At 46.9% G+C, this 17,941-nt stretch overlaps 1 protein-coding gene across 1 annotated transcript in view; it reads right to left on the reverse strand.

Moving 5' to 3' along the window:
- LOC139416997 (RPA-related protein RADX) overlaps nt 1-17,941 on the reverse strand; it is a 46,670-nt gene that overhangs the window by 24,163 nt on the left and 4,566 nt on the right. Inside the window, exons 2-6 of the mRNA XM_071166229.1 lie at nt 13,888-14,336; nt 12,478-12,650; nt 10,140-10,302; nt 6,384-6,492; nt 6,173-6,264 (exon numbers count right to left, since the gene is read on the reverse strand). Of these exons, the coding sequence (XP_071022330.1) occupies nt 6,173-6,264; nt 6,384-6,492; nt 10,140-10,302; nt 12,478-12,650; nt 13,888-14,336 (986 nt within the window). The remainder of the gene's footprint in view (nt 1-6,172; nt 6,265-6,383; nt 6,493-10,139; nt 10,303-12,477; nt 12,651-13,887; nt 14,337-17,941) is intronic.

The raw sequence follows: 17,941 nt of genomic DNA on the forward strand, positions 1-17,941 counted from the left end.
GTCGTGGGTGTGGAGTCAAATGCAGGAGACAGAGAGTTCAATGCTGCGCGTCTTTTAATCGCACCAATGCACCACAGGGTGCTCACAAAAACGTTACGTTCCCAAAACACAGGGAAATCAAAATGTACAATGGGAAACAATCCCGACCGGACACTAAACACGTGCCTATACCACAGAGCCGAAGGTTTACATAGAAATAATCCCGCACAACAACCAGGCGGGCCGGCTGTCTAATAAAGACAAACTAATTAAACATTCACAGGTGCTACCACTCAACATACAAGGAGGGGAAGGAAAAACAATCAGTGGCAGCTAATAGGCCGGTGACGACGACCGCCGAGCGCCACCTGCCCGGGAAAGGGAAACACCCTCGGTCGGACTCGTGACAGCTAGGGACTTTTTCTTTGTATCATGTAGTAACCAATGTATGACCTATTGTGTGTTTATGTAATTATGTGATTAAGTTAGTTAGTAAATAAATAATTAAGCCCATTTGTATATGGTGCAGATATCCAAGGGTTTGCGATGTTCAGTAATGAGAACTGATGCGGTAATAATACATTAATAAGTGACTGTAATCGATAAGATATGAAAGCATCTGAAGAGTTATATTGGGGAAATTGACACTCTATAAATAACATGTTCCCGTGGTGCCCCAACTTCCTAGTTAAATTTACATTAGTTGAATTGTGTAATTAAAATAAACATAGAGAATTGATTTGATAGCATTGTCTTCACATTTAATTAAAGTCAACGACACGACACCAGTGACTTACCATTAGGCAGAATAGGTAGATATCATCACCAGTGACTTACCATTAGGCAGAATAGGTAGATATCATTACCGGTGACTTACCATTAGGCAGAAGAGGCAGATATCATCACCTATGGCTTCTGAGCCGATTGTGTTTTTTTGTTTGTTTATAACTTGTTTTTTTACATAATGTTGCTGCTACCGTCTCTTATGACCGAAAATAACTTCTAGACATCAGGACTGTGATTACTCACCACAGACTAGCAGAATCCTTTTTCTTCTTTCACGACTCTGATGAGCCAAAGGATATAAGGCTCCCTCGGGAACAGGCCCCGACCCCAGTGATCTGCATGAAGAGGAGGCAGAGAACGAGAGGCCGGAGGGCGGGCTGCCTTCTGAGGAGTCGGAGGCGATCGAATAAACCCCCACTCCCCTCAATTCTGCTCGCAAACATGCAATCTTTGGACAATAAAATGGACGAGTTAATGGGAAGATTAAACTACCAACAGGACATTAAAAACTGTAATAACGTATGCTTCACGGAGTCGTGGCTGAACGACAACAATATCAACATACAGCTGGCTGGTTATACGCTGTATCAGCAGGATAGAACAGCAGCGTCTGGTAAGACGGGGGGGTCGGACTATGCATTTTTGTAAACAACAACTGGTGCACGATATCTAAGGAAGTCTCAAGGTTTTGCTCGCCTGAGGTAGAGTATCTCATGATAAGCTGCAGACCACATTACCTACCGAGAGAGATCTCATCTATACTCTTTGTAGCTGTTTACATACCACCAGAGTCAGAGGCTGGCACTAAGACAGCATTGAATGAGCTGTATTCCGCCATAAGCAAACAAGAAAACGCTCACCCAGAGGCGGCGCTCCGAGTAGCCGGGGACTTTAATGCAGTGAAACTTAAATCAGTTTTACCTCATTTCTATCATCATGTTAAATGTGGAACCAGAGGGAAAAGAACTCTGGACCAGATGCTGAGCTACATGACTGTTTTGCTAGCACAGACTGGAATATGTTCCGGGATTAATCCAATGGCATTGAGGAGTATACCACATCTGTCACTGGCTTCATCAATAAGTGCATTGAAGATGTCGTCCCCACAGTGACTGTACGTGCATACCCCATCCAGAAACCATGGATTACAGGCAGCATCCGCACTGAGATAAAGACTAGAGCTGCCATTTTCAAGGAGTGGAACTCTAACCCGGAAGCTTATAAGAAATCACTCTATGCCCTCCGACGAACCATCAAACAAGCAAGGCGTCAATACAGGACTAAGATCGAGTTGTATTACACCGGCTCTGATGCCGGTCGGATGTGGCAGGGCCTGCAAACAATTACGACAAAGGGAAGCACAGCCGAGAGCTGCCCAGTGACACGAGCCTACCGGACGAGCTAAACTACTTCTCGCTCACTTAGAGGTAAATAACACTGAAACATGCATGAGAGCACCAGCTGTACCGGAAGACTGTGTGATCACACTCTATGCAGCCAATGTGGGTAAGACCTTCAGGCAGGTCAACATTCACAAGGCCGCAGGACCAGATGGATTACCAGGACGTGTACTGCAAGCATGCACTGACCAACTAGCAAGTGTCTCCACTGACATTTTCAACCTCTCCCTGTCCGAGTCTCTAATACCAACATGTTTCAAGCAGACCACCATAGTCCCTGTGCCCAAGAACACTAAGGTAACCTGGCTAAATGACTACTGACCCGTAGCACTCACTTCTGTAGCCATGAAGTACGTTGAAAGGCTGGTAATGGCTCACATCAACACCATTATCCCAGAAACCCTAGACCCACTTCAATTTAAATACCGCACCAACAGATCCACAGATGATGCAATCTCTATTGCACTCCACACTGCCCTTTCCCACCTGGACAAAAGGAACACCTATGTGATAATGCTATTCATTGACTACAGCTCAGCGTTCAACACCATAGTGCCCTCAAAGATCATCAATAAGCTAAGGATCCTGGGACTAAACACCTCCCTCTGCAACTGGATCCTGGACTTCCTGACGGGCTGCCCAATGTGGTAAGGGCAGATAACAACACATCTGCCATGCTGATCCTCAACACGGGGGCCCCTCAGGGGTGCGTGCTCAATCCCGTCCTGTACTCCCTGTTCACCCACAACTGCGTGGCCAGGCACGACTACAACACCATCATTAAGTTTGCTGATGACACAACAGTGGTATGCCTGAGCACCAACAACAATGAGACAGCCTATAGGGAGGAGGTCAGACACCTGGCCAGGTGTTGCCAGAATAACAACCTCTCCCTCAACATCCTCAGATCCTCAGAAGATTTTACAGCTGCACCATCGAAAGCACTGGTTGCATCACGGCCTGGTATGGCAACTGCTCAGCCTCCGACCGCAAGACACTACAGAGGGTAGTGCGTACAGCCCAGTACATCACCGGGCTCAAACTTCTTGCCATCCAGGACCTCTATACCAGGCGGTGTCAGGGGAAGGCCCTAAAAATGGTCAGAGACTCCAGTCATCAAGTCATAGACTGTTCTCCCTGCTACCACAAGGCAAGCAGGACTGGAGTGCCAAGTCTAGGTCCAAGAGGCTTCTAAACAGCTTCTGCCCCCAAGCCATAAGACTCCCAAACATCTAGTCAAATGGCTACCCAGACTATTCACTTTGCCCCCCTCCCCTCTCCACACCACTGCCACTCTCTGTTGTCATCTAGTCACTTCAATTAACTCTACCTACCTGAACTAACCGGTGCCACCGCATATTGACTCTGTACCGGCACGCCCCTGTATATAGCCTCCACATTGACTCTGTACCAGTACCCCCTGTATATAGCCTCCACATTGACTCTGTACCGGTACCCCCTGTATATAGCCTCCACATTGACTCTGTACCGGTACCCCCTGTATATAGCCTCCACATTGACTCTGTACCAGTACCCCCCTGTATATAGCCTCCACATTGACTCTTTACCAGTACCCCCTGTATATAGCCTCCACATTGACTCTGTACCGGTACCCCCTGTATATAGCCTCCACATTGACTCTGTACCGGTACCCCCTGTATATAGCCTCCACATTGACTCTGTACCGGTACCCCCTGTATATAGCCTCCACATTGACTCTGTACCATAACACCCTGTATATAGCCTCCACATTGACTCTATACCGGTACCCCCCTGTATATAGCCTCCACATTGACTCTGTACTGGTACCCCCCTGTATATAGCCTCCACATTGACTCTGTACCAGTACCCCCTGTATATAGCCTCCACATTGACTCTGTACCGGTACCCCCTGTATATAGCCTCCACATTGACTCTGTACCGGTACCCCCTGTATATAGCCTCCACATTGACTCTGTACCAGTACCCCCCTGTATATAGCCTCCACATTGACTCTTTACCAGTACCCCCTGTATATAGCCTCCACATTGACTCTGTACCGGTACCCCCTGTATATAGCCTCCACATTGACTCTGTACCGGTACCCCCTGTATATAGCCTCCACATTGACTCTGTACCGGTACCCCCTGTATATAGCCTCCACATTGACTCTGTACCATAACACCCTGTATATAGCCTCCACATTGACTCTATACCGGTACCCCCCTGTATATAGCCTCCACATTGACTCTGTACTGGTACCCCCCTGTATATAGCCTCCACATTGACTCTGTACTGGTACCCCCCTGTATATAGCCTCCACATTGGCTCTGTACCGGTACCCCCTGTATATATCCTCCACATTGACTCTGTACCAGTACCCCCTGTATATAGCCTCCACATTGACTCTGTACCGGTACCCCCTGTATATAGCCTCCACATTGACTCTGTACCGGTACCCCCTGTATATAGCCTCCACATTGACTCTGTACCGGTACCCCCTGTATATAGCCTCCACATTGACTCTGTAAGCTCTGAGATGAAGTGCCTTAGACCGCTACGCCACACGGGAACCCTTGAAGACTGGAGGCTGTAATCGCTGCCAGAGGTGCTTCAACAAAGAGTTACGCTCAGGACCTCAGACTGGGGCGAAGGTTCACCTTCCAAAAGGACAACGAACCTAAGCACATTGTAATCGCTGCCAGAGGTGCTTCAACAAAGGGTTACGCTCAGGACCTCAGACTGGGGCGAAGGTTCACCTTCCAAAAGGACAACGAACCTAAGCACATTGTAATCCCTGCCAGAGGTGCTTCAACAAAGGGTTACGCTCAGGACCTCAGACTGGGGCGAAGGTTCACCTTCCAAAAGGACAACGAACCTAAGCACATTGTAATCCCTGCCAGAGGTGCTTCAACAAAGGGTTACGCTCAGGACCTCAGACTGGGGCGAAGGTTCACCTTCCAAAAGGACAACGAACCTAAGCACATTGTAATCCCTGCCAGAGGTGCTTCAACAAAGGGTTACGCTCAGGATCTCAGACTGGGGCGAAGGTTCACCTTCCAAAAGGACAACAAACCTAAGCACATTGTAATCCCTGCCAGAGGTGCTTCAACAAAGCACGCGTCGCGTGATGTATTGTTGTCTCTACCTTCTTGCCCTTTGTGCTGGTGTCTGTGCATAATAATGTTTGTGCCATACTGTGTTGCTACAGTGTTGTTGTCATGTGTTGCTGCCTTGCTATGTTGTTGTCTTATATGTAGTGTTGTGATGTGTGTTTTGTCCTGTATTTATATCTATATTTTTAATGCCCCCCTCCCCGTAGGAGGTCTTTCTCCTTTTTCATTGTAAATAAGAATTTGTTCTTAACTGACTTGCCTCGTTAAATAAAAGGTTAAATAAATACATATGACTTGTTAACTCCTGAACTTATTTAGGCTAAACAAAGGGGTTGGAATGCTTATTGACTCAAGACATTTCAGCTTTTCCTTTTTTAAGGATACAAGTTTCTAAAAATAGAATTCCACTTTGACATTATGGTGTTTTGTGTGTAGAGGCCAGTGACAAAATCTAAATGTACTCCATTTTAATTCAGTCTAACACAACAAAAACGTGGAAAAAGTCAAGAATACTGGATGAATCCTTTCTGAAGGCCCTGTATGTGTAGCCATCGTATCATAAAGAGCACGTGCTCGGATGCTTTCTCCGGTGAGATAGTTTCAGACACTTGCGAATTGAAGGAAATTTTGCACAGTTGGGATGCTGGATGAGCAAAGGTCATCTACTTTTGAAGTGACATGACTGATCGTGTTCATGGCATATTCAAAGGTAACACATCTTTACAGTTAAATGACATGTATTTTCTATAAAACCCATTAAATTTTTACAGTTAAATGACATGTCTCTTCTATAAAACCCATTACATTTTTTTTTTGGGGGTGGGGGGGGAGTCCGACTGGCCTCTGCCTGGGGCCTCCGAATCACTATGTCCGCCCCTGACCATCATCAACATCGTCACCATAGTAACCCACCCTTGCTCCTGATTCTTTCAGGCCGGCCAGAGAACACCACCAGGCCGATGACATCACAGATGTTGCCGTGGGGACAGCTGGGGAGATCCTTCCTGTTAGAGACAGGAAGTCAGGGTTAACATGGATATTAGAAGACAGGGTTTCCATGGTGATTAAATCCACATCTCTAACACAGTTGTGTGTGTGTGTGTGTGTGTGCGTGACGTCCTACCCATTGCAGAAGGAGTAGGAGGGACGTAGCAAACGGACGTCAGCAGACAGAGAGAATTCTGGGACGATAGAGATCTCAGCTGACGGGTTCCTGGAGTTTAGACTGATCTCTGATGGAGGGAGATAGAGTGTTCTGACTTCTTTCAGTAGATCTGGAGTGTGTGTGTGTTTGTGTGTGTGGGGGGGGGGGGGGGGGGGGGGGGGGTGTGTGTGTGTAAATACACTGTGTGTACAAATCATCAGGGTCACAACTTTCACTGGGGATGGGGGATCATAATCCCTCCATATTCTGAAATTGCATTTTTATCATTGCACTATGATACCAAAAACAGCATCAGTGTGCTTTCTGGACCAAGTAGGCTGTTTGGAGGTTTCAGTCGGCTGGATTTAAGACTGCGCGGACACCACAGAGCGGGCTGACAGGCTGTGTGAAGGCAAAGCTCCTGGACCAGCACGGGAGAGACGAACAGAGGCAACTGCTGACGGTGTTTAAGTGTTGCGCTCCGAATTGTAAAAGTAGGCGGAGCAGAAACTGGCTAACTGTTGTTTAACTTAACAGAAGAAGAAAAACTAGACAACTAGCGTTTATTCCCAGTGCTGAGCTAGTAGTGTAACTGACATGTAAACGTTAGCTCATGTTCCATAACCGAGGTGAATTAATTAGCTAGCGATTAGCTGCCACAGCCAGATCAGCCTTATCGATCAGATAGCGAGATGAGGTGGCTATTACTACTATCTAACAGCTGTTTGTATGGAAATATTTTGCAGCCTTTTATCCCGTTTCAACAGAAGTGAATGAACTTAGCTAGCTTTCGCCAGTTGATGTACCGTTGGAGAGAAAGCTGAACAAAAGTAGTTAGAGAGAGTTGTGGTATTGACTGGTGGGGGTCGGGGAGAAAGTTGAGGTATTGACTGGACTGGTGGGGGTCGGGGAGAGAGTTGTGGTATTGACTAGACTGGTGGGGGTCGGGGAGAGAGTTGAGGTATTGACTGGACTGGTGGGGGTCGGGGAGAGAGTTGTGGTATTGACTAGACTGGTGGGGGTCGGGGAGAGAGTTGAGGAATTGACTGGACTGGTGGGGGTCTGGCTGGGCGGTCTGGCTGGGGGGGGCTTGCTGGGTGGTCTGGCTGGGGGGGGGCTGGCTGGGGGGGGCTGCCTGGGCGGTCTGGCTGGGGGGGCTGGCTTGGGGCTGGCTGGGAGGTCTGGCTGGGGGGGGCTGGCTGGGGGGGGTCTGGCTGGGGGGGGGGGGTCTGGCTGGGGGGGGCTGGCTGGGGCGGGTCTGGCTGGGGGGGGGGGTCTGGCTGAAATGTGATATAGAGGATGTCTTAATAAACACAAGTCTTTGTTGTTAGACTATTTGTTAAAGGTGTCATCATGCCCGGTAGTCCTGACTCTTAAGAGAGTTGTTAGACTATTGGTTAAAGGTTAATATTGATTATTGAATTACCTTTGATCTAGTTCAGTCTTATCAATCTCTTAAACATATGTAACAATGATCTCTTATCTTGATGATGACTGGGGGCATTTCTGTTGACTTTATGTTGTTGTAAAGAGAGACTGCTGGAAGGGCCAAAGGTCATAGTGGATAGTGTTGAAATGAAGAGATTAGCTTCAGATGACCCCAAAAAACAAAGTTGGGCCACTACAAAACATTAACAGCTGCTCTTTCCGTGACAGACTGGCCAGGTGAATCCAGAATATATGATCCCTTATTGATGTCACTTGTTAAATCCACTTCAAATTGTGTAGATGAAGAGGAGGAGACGGGTTAAAGAAGGATTTTTAAGCCTTGAGAAAATTGAGACATGGATTGTGTACATGTGCCATTCAGAGGGTGAATGAGCAAGACAAAATATTTAAGTGCCTTTGAAACGGGGTAGGATAGTAGGTGCTCCGGTTTGTGTCAAGAACTGCAATGCTTCTGGGTTTTTCACGCACAACCGTTTCCTGTGTGTATCAACAACGGTCCACCACCCAAAGGACATCCAGCCAACTTGACAACTGTGGGAAGTATTGGAGTCAACATGGGCCAGCATCTCTGTGGAACACTTTTAAAACTGTGTAGAGTCCATGACCCGACAAATTGAGGCTGTTCTGAGGGGAGGGGGGGTGCAACTCTATATTAGGAAGGTGTTCCTAATGTTTTGTACACTCAGTGTATGCGTTACAGTGTGTGTGTTACTGTGTGTTACCTATATGCGGTGGTCTCTAGTGTTACCTCTATGTCGGTGGTCTCTAGTGTTACCTCTATGTTGGTGGTCTCTAGTGTTACCTCTATGTCGGTGGTCTCTAGTGTTACCTCTATGTCGGTGGTCTCTAGTGTTACCTCTATGTGGTGGTCTCTAGTGTTACCTCTATGTCGGTGGTCTCTAGTGTTACCTCTATGTTGGTGGTCTCTAGTGTTACCTCTATGTCGGTGGTCTCTAGTGTTACCTCTATGTCGGTGGTCTCTAGTGTTACCTCTATGTCGGTGGTCTCTAGTGTTACCTCTATGTCGGTGGTCTCTAGTGTTACCTCTATGTTGGTGGTCTCTAGTGTTACCTCTATGTCGGTGGTCTCTAGTGTTACCTCTATGTCGGTGATCTCTAGTGTTACCTCTATGTCGGTGGTCTCTAGTGTTACCTCTATGTCGGTGGTCTCTAGTGTTACCTCTATGTCGGTGGTCTCTAGTGTTACCTCTATGTCGGTGGTCTCTAGTGTTACCTCTATGTTGGTGGTCTCTAGTGTTACCTCTATGTCGGTGGTCTCTAGTGTTACCTCTATGTCGGTGGTCTCTAGTGTTACCTCTATGTCGGTGGTCTCTAGTGTTACCTCTATGTTGGTGGTCTCTAGTGTTACCTCTATGTCGGTGGTCTCTAGTGTTACCTCTATGTTGGTGGTCTCTAGTGTTACCTCTATGTCGGTGGTCTCTAGTGTTACCTCTATGTCGGTGGTCTCTAGTGTTACCTCTATGTCGGTGGTCTCTAGTGTTACCTCTATGTCGGTGGTCTCTAGTGTTACCTCTATGTCGGTGGTCTCTAGTGTTACCTCTATGTCGGTGATCTCTAGTGTTACCTATATGTCGGTGGTCTCTAGTGTTACCTCTATGTCGGTGGTCTCTAGTGTTACCTCTATGTCGGTGATCTCTAGTGTTACCTATATGTCGGTGGTCTCTAGTGTTACCTATATGTCGGTGGTCTCTAGTGTTACCTCTATGTCGGTGGTCTCTAGTGTTACCTATATGTCGGTGGTCTCTAGTGTTACCTATATGTTGGTGGTCTCTAGTGTTACCTATATGTTGGTGGTCTCTAGTGTTACCTATATGTTGGTGGTCTCTAGTGTTACCTATATGTTGGTGGTCTCTAGTGTTACCTATATGTTGGTGGTCTCTAGTGTTACCTATATGTTGGTGGTCTCTAGTGTTACCTATATGTCGGTGGTCTCTAGTGTTACCTCTATGTCGGTGGTCTCTAGTGTTACCTCTATGTCGGTGATCTCTAGTGTTACCTATATGTCGGTGGTCTCTAGTGTTACCTATATGTCGGTGGTCTCTAGTGTTACCTCTATGTCGGTGGTCTCTAGTGTTACCTATATGTCGGTGGTCTCTAGTGTTACCTATATGTTGGTGGTCTCTAGTGTTACCTATATGTTGGTGGTCTCTAGTGTTACCTATATGTTGGTGGTCTCTAGTGTTACCTATATGTTGGTGGTCTCTAGTGTTACCTATATGTTGGTGGTCTCTAGTGTTACCTATATGTTGGTGGTCTCTAGTGTTACCTATATGTTGGTGGTCTCTCTTGTCGTAGCTCTCCTTGACTCTGAAGCCTCTCGTTCTCAATACCTGACCTGGTCTCAGTCTGCCATACCACGACACACACACACTGTTCCACAACACACACACACACACACACCCCGACACATCACACACCTCCAACACCGCCTAGGAAAGAGAGGAAGAGAAGAGGGGAGAAAAGCAGACAGAGAGAATATGAGGTCAGTACCAGTCAAACAACCTACCGGGTTACTAGTCCAACGCTCTAACCACTAGACTACCTGCACTATTAAATATACAGTACCAGTCAAAAGTTTACACACCTACTCATTCAAGGGTTTTTCTTTATTTTTACTATTTTCTACATTGTAGAATAATAGTGAAGATATCAAAACTATGAAATAACACATTATGTAGTAACCAAAAAGTGTTAAACAACTCAAAACATACTTTATATTTGAGATTCTTCAAAGTAGTCACCCTTTGCCATGATGACAGCTTTGCACACACTTGGCATTCTCTCAACCAGTTTCACCTGGAATGCTTTTCCAACAGACTTGAAAGAGTTCCCACATATGCTGAGCACATGTTGGCTGCTTTTCCTTCCCTCTGTGGTCTGACTCCCAAACCATCTCAATTGGGTTGAGGTCAAATCAAATCAAATGTTATTGGTCACATACACATGGTTACCAGATGTTAATGCGAGTGTAGCGAAATGCTTGTGCTTCTAGTTCTGACCGTGCAGTAATATCTAACAAGTAATCTAACAATTTCACAACAACTACCTTATGCACACAAGTGTAAAGGAATGAATAAGAATATGTACATATAAATATATGGATGAGCGATAGCCAAACGACATAGGCAAGATGCAGTAGATGGTATAGAATACAGTATATACGTATGAGATGAGTAATGTAGGATATGTAAACATTATATAAAGTGACTAGTGATGCATTTATTATTATTTAAGTCCATTTATTTAAGGTTGGGTGATCGTTGAGGCCAGATCATCTGATGCAGCAATCCATCACTCTCCTTCTTGGTCATAAATCCCTTACACAGCCTGGAGGTGTGTTGGGTCATTGTCCTGTTGAAAAACTAATGATAGTCCCACTAAGTGCAAACCAGATGGGATGGTGTATCGCTGCAGAATGATGTGGTAGTCATGCTGGTTAAGTGTGCCTTGAATTCTCAATAAATCACAGACAATGTCACCAGCAAAGCATCCCCACACCATCACACCTCCTCCACCATGCTTCACGGTGGGAACCACACATGCGGAGATCATCCGTTCACCTACTTTGAGTCTCACAAAGACACAGCGGTTGGAACCAAAAATCTCAAGTTTGGACTCATCAGACCAAAGGACAGATTTCCACCGGTCTAATGTCCATTGCTTGTGTTTCTTGGCCCAAGCAAGTCTCATCTTGGTGTCCTTTAGTAGTGGTTTCTTTGCAGCAAAGCCATGAAGGCCTGATTCATGCAGTCTCCTCTGAACAGTTGATGTTGAGATGTGTCTGTTACTTGAACTCTGTGAAGCATTTGGCCTGCAATCAGAGCTGCAGTTAACTGTAATGAACTTATCCTCTGCAGCAGAGGTAACTCTTGGTCTTCCTTTCCTGTGGCGGTCCTCATGAGAGCCAGTTAACTCTAATGAACTTATCCTCTGCAGTAGAGGTAACTCTGGGTCTTCCTTTCCTGTGGCGGTCCTCATGAGAGCCAGTTTACTCTAATGAACTTATCCTCTGCAGCAGAGGTAACTCTGGGTCTTCCTTTCCTGTGGCGGTCCTCATGAGAGCCAGTTTCATCATAGCACTTTTTGTGACTGCACTTGACATTTTCTGGATTAACTGACCTTCATGTCTTAAAGTAATGATGGACTGTCGTTTCTCTTTGCTTATTTGAGCTGTTCTTGCCATAATATTTACTTGGTGTTTTACCAAATAAGGCTATTTTCTGAATACCACCTTGTCACAGCACAACTGATTGGCTCAAAAGTATGAAGAAGGAAAGAAATTCCACAAATTAACTTTCAAGAAGGCACACCTGTTTATTGAAATGCATTCCAGGTGACTTACCTTATGAAGCTGGTTGAGAGAATGCCAAGAGTGTGCAAAGCTGGCATCAAGGCAAAGGGTGGCTACTTTGAAACATCTCAAATATAAAATTAATTTTGATTTGTTTCACACTTTGTTTGGTTACTACACGATTCCATATGTGTTATTTCATAGTTTTGTGGTCTTCACTATTATTCTACAATGTAGTAAGAAAAGAAAAACCTTGAATGAGTAGGTGTGTCCAAACTTTTGACTGGTAGTGTATATGTATGTATGTACTAACCTTATAAGGACATTCACAATTGCTGTCGGATTTCCCATAATACATCACTCTGGACTTGTTAAGAACTCGCACCACCAGCAGACCCCTGGCCACACCCCTCCTCGCTGTGGCACCGCCCTTACGGGACAGGAAGTCCTCCTGCAGTTCAGCTAGCGTCACTGTAGCCCGAACACCTGGAGAGAGACAACACACACTTGGAGAGACAACACACACCTGGAGAGAGACAACACACACACACACACCTGGAGAGAGACAACACACACACACACCTGGAGAGAGACAACACACACACACACCTGGAGAGAGACAACACACACACACACACCTGGAGACAGACAACACACACACCTGGAGAGAGACAACACACACACACACACACTTGGAAAGAGACAACACACACACACACTTGGAGAGAGACAACACACACACACACCTGGAGAGAAACAACACACACACACACACACCTGGAGAGAAACAACACACACACACACACACCTGGAGAGAAACAACACACACACACACACGTGGAGAGAAACAACACACACACACACACCTGGAGAGAAACAACACACACACACACACACACACACCTGGAGAGAAACAACATACACACACACACACCTGGAGAGAAACAACACACACACACGTGGAGAGAAACAACACACACACACACACCTGGAGAGAAACAACACACACACACACACACACACACCTGGAGAGAGACCACACACACACACCTGGAGAGAGACCACACACACACACCTGGAGAGAGACCACACACACACACCTGGAGAGAGACCACACACACACACCTGGAGAGAGACAACACACACACCTGGAGAGAGACAACACACACACCTGGAGAGAGACAACACACACACCTGGAGAGAGACAACACACACACCTGGAGAGAGACAACACACACACCTGGAGAGAGACAACACACACACATGGAGAGAGACAACACACACACCTGGAGAGAGACAACACACACACCTGGAGAGAGACAACACACACACCTGGAGAGAGACAACACACACACCTGGAGAGAGACAACACACACACCTGGAGAGAGACAACACACACACCTGGAGAGAGACAACACACACACCTGGAGAGAGACAACACACACACCTGGAGAGAGACAACACACACACCTGGAGAGAGACAACACACACACCTGGAGAGAGACAACACACACACATGGAGAGAGACAACACACACACCTGGAGAGAGACAACACACACACCTGGAGAGAGACAACACACACACCTGGAGAGAGACAACACACACCTGGAGAGAGACAACACACACCTGGAGAGAGATAACACACACCTGGAGAGAGATAACACACACACACACACCTGGAGAGAGAACACACTCCTGCTCTGTACTAAAACTACTACGCACCCTCTTCGTCTTGGTCCGAGTCCTCTGAGTCGTCTGAGTTGGGGGTCTCCCTCCAGGCTGGTCCACTGTAGTCCTGGTTGTTCCAGAGGGGCAGATAGCAGCTTCTCCTGGCCCTGAGGGGCAGCAAGCTGGGGGCCTGGGCCCTCTCTAGGTGGACTGGGTCTGGGATTAGGGCTGGGTCTGCTGGATGGGATCCTGGGTCTCTCTCTGGGTCTGGTTGGGCTCCGTACCATGGCAGTCTCTCCACCTCCACCCCGGGAGTCAGCCCCTCCATCCCCCCTTCGTCCCCAGCCACCTCCACACTCACCAGCCTGTAAGTCCTCCCTCCTCCCCCCTCCTCCTCTACAGACTCCCCGGGTGAAAAGGTAACATGTCGTAGCTGAGAGCCACACCGGAACACATTCCTCTCCACCAGACGGTTGAGGCTGGGGTCAAGGGTCACACGCAGCCTGAAGACGGAGAGACAGGGTGAGGAGGAACGCAGTACACAATGCCGGAGAAGGAGATTTTAATAAGCTAGCTAGCTGGGCTAACTACAATAAAAACTGCAGCTAGCTAGCTGGGCTAACTACAATAAAAACTGCAGCTAGCTAGCTGGGCTAACTACAATAAAAACTGCAGCTAGCTAGCTGGGCTAACTACAATAAAAACTGCAGCTAGCTAGCAGCCTGGAAGCAGATGTGTTGATGTTCCTCCAAATCTATTTGTTGTTTTATCAAACCATCCTGCCAATATTAAACTAGGGGTCAGCATTTTCACTTTTGGATGAAAAGCGTGCCCAGAGTACACTGCCTGCTACTCAGTCCCAGATGCTAATATATGCATATTATTAGTATATTTGGATAGAAAACACTATGAAGTTTCTAAAACTGTTTGAATGATGTCTGTGAGTATAACAGAACTCATATGGCAGGCGAAAACCTGAGAAAAATCCAACCAGGAAGTGGGAAATCTGACGTTTGTAGTTTTTCAACTTATTGCCATTCCAATATACAATGTCTGTGAGATCGTTTTGCACTTCCTAAGGCTTCCACTAGATGTCAACATTCTTTAGAACCTTGCTTTTCTATAGACAAAGGAATTCTCCGGTTGGAACATTGTTGAAGATTTATGATAAAAACATCCTACAGATTGATTCTATACTTCGTTTGACATGTTTCTATGACCTGTAATATGACTTTTTTGACTTTTCGTCCGGACTTTCGGATGGACTTGCATGCGCGTTTGGATTTGTTTACAAAACGCCCTAACAATAAATTATGAACTTTATCGAACAAATAATTGGGATTCCTGGGAGTGCATTCTGATGAAGATCATCAAAGGTAAGTGAATATTTATAATGCTATTTCTAACTAATGTTGACTCCACAACATGGCGGATATCTTTTTGGCTGGTTGGGCTCTGAGAGCCGTACTCAGATTATTGCATGGTATGCATTTTTTTTAAATCAGACACAGTAGTTGCATTAAGGAGAAGTTTATCTAAAGTTCCATGTATAATAGTTGTATCTTTTATCAATGTTTGTTATGAGTATTTCTGTAAACTGATGTCGCTCTCTGCAAAATCACTGCATGTTTTAAAACTACTGAACATAACACGCCAATGCTAGCGGAACCCTGTTCCCAGACAGGTTAAGAAACAAAGACTGGAACAAAGGCTAGCAAGCTACATGTTGAAAATTAATCTCTATGGAATTAACATCTCCATCCACAAAATACACACACCAAACCCTGTCCAGGCCTTTGTAGGACTTCTGTAACCTAGTCAGGTCAGACAGTAACCTAGTCCAGTCAGATAGACAGTAACCTGGTCCAGTCAGACAGACAGTAACCTAGTCCAGTCAGACAGTAACCTAGTCCAGACAGACAGTAACCTAGTCCAGTCAGACAGACAGTAACCTAGTCCAGTCAGACAGACATTAACCTAGTACAGTTAGACAGACAGTAACCTAGTCCAGTCAGACAGACAGTAACCTAGTCCAGTCAGACAGACAGTAACCTAGTCCAGTCAGACAGACAGTAACCTGGTCCAGTCAGGTCAGACAGTAACCTAGTCCAGTCAGGTCAGACAGTAACCTAGTCCAGTCAGGTCATACAGTAACCTAGTCCAGTCAGACAGACAGAAACCTGGTCCAGTCAGACAGACAGTAACCTAGTCCAGTCAGACAGACAGAAACCTGGTCCAGTCAGACAGACAGTAACCTAGTCCAGTCAGACAGACAGACAGTAACCTAGTCCAGTCAGATAGACAGACAGTAACCTAGTCCAGTCAGACAGACAGTAACCTAGTCCAGTCAGACAGACAGACAGTAACTTAGTCCAGTCAGACAGACAGTAAACGAGTCCAGTCAGATAGACAGACAGTAACCTAGTCCAGTCAGACAGACAGTAACCTAGTCCAGTCTGGCAGACAGTAACCTAGTCCAGTCTGGCAGACAGTAACCTAGTCCAGTCAGACAGACAGTACCCTAGTCCAGTCAGGTCAGACAGTAACCTAGTCCAGTCAGACAGACAGAAACCTGGTCCAGTCAGACAGACAGTAACCTAGTCCAGTCAGACAGACAGTAACCTAGTCCAGTCTGGCAGACAGTAACCTAGTCCAGTCTGGCAGACAGTAACCTAGTCCAGTCAGACAGACAGTAACCTAGTCCAGTCAGGTCAGACAGTAACCTAGTCCAGTCAGGTCAGACAGTAACCTAGTCCAGTCAGACAGACAGTAACCTAGTCCAGTCAGACAGACAGTAACCTAGTCCAGTCAGACAGACAGTAACCTAGTCCAGTCAGACAGACAGTAACCTAGTCCAGAGAGACAGACAGTAACCTAGTCCAGTCAGACAGACAGTAACCCAGTCCAGTCAGATAGACAGTAACCAGTCACTGGGCTACTGTACCCACCATACAGTCACTGGGCTACTGTACCCACCATACAGTCACTGGGCTACTGTACCCACCATACAGTCACTGGGCTACTGTACCCAACACCATACAGTCACTGGGCTACTGTACCCACCACCATACAGTCACTGGGCTACTGTACCCACCATACAGTCACTGGGCTACTGTACCCTACCCACCATACAGTCACTGGGCTACTGTACCCACCATACAGTCACTGGGCTACTGTACCCAACACCATACAGTCACTGGGCCACTGTACCCACCACCATACAGTCACTGGGCTACTGTACCCACCATACAGTCACTGGGCTACTGTACCCACCACCATACAGTCACTGGGCTACTGTACCCACCACCATACAGTCACTGGGCTACTGTACCCACCACCATACAGTCACTGGGCTACTGTACCCACCATACAATCACTGGGCTACTGTACCCACCACCATACAGTCACTGGGCTACTGTACCCACCACCATACAGTCAATGGGCTACTGTACCCACCATACAGTCACTGGGCTACTGCACCCACCATACTGTCACTGGGCTACTGTACCCACCATACAGTCACTGGGCTACTGCACCCACCATACTGTCACTGGGCTACTGTACCCACCATACAGTCACTGGGCTACTGTACCCACCACCGTCCAGTCACTGTGCTACTGTACCCACCACCATACAGTCACTGGGCTACTGTACCCACCATACAGTCACTGGGCTACTGCACCCACCATACTGTCACTGGGCTACTGTACCCACCATACAGTCACTGGGCTACTGTACCCACCACCGTACAGTCACTGTGCTACTGTACCCACCACCATACAGTCACTGGGCTACTGTACCCACCACCATACAGTCACTGGGCTACTGTACCCACCACCATACAGTCACTGGGCTACTGTACCCACCACCATACAGTCACTGGGCTACTGTACCCACCACCATACAGTCACTGGGCTACTGTACCCACCACCATACAGTCACTGGGCTACTGTACCCACCACCATACAGTCACTGGGCTACTGTACCCACCACCATACAGTCACTGGGCTACTGTACCCACCACCATACAGTCACTGGGCTACTGTACCCACCACCATACAGTCACTAGGCTACTGTACCCACCACCATACAGTCACTGGGCTACTGT

Source organism: Oncorhynchus clarkii, chromosome 9 (genome assembly GCF_045791955.1).
Source record: "Oncorhynchus clarkii lewisi isolate Uvic-CL-2024 chromosome 9, UVic_Ocla_1.0, whole genome shotgun sequence".
Taxonomy (NCBI): domain Eukaryota; kingdom Metazoa; phylum Chordata; class Actinopteri; order Salmoniformes; family Salmonidae; genus Oncorhynchus; species Oncorhynchus clarkii.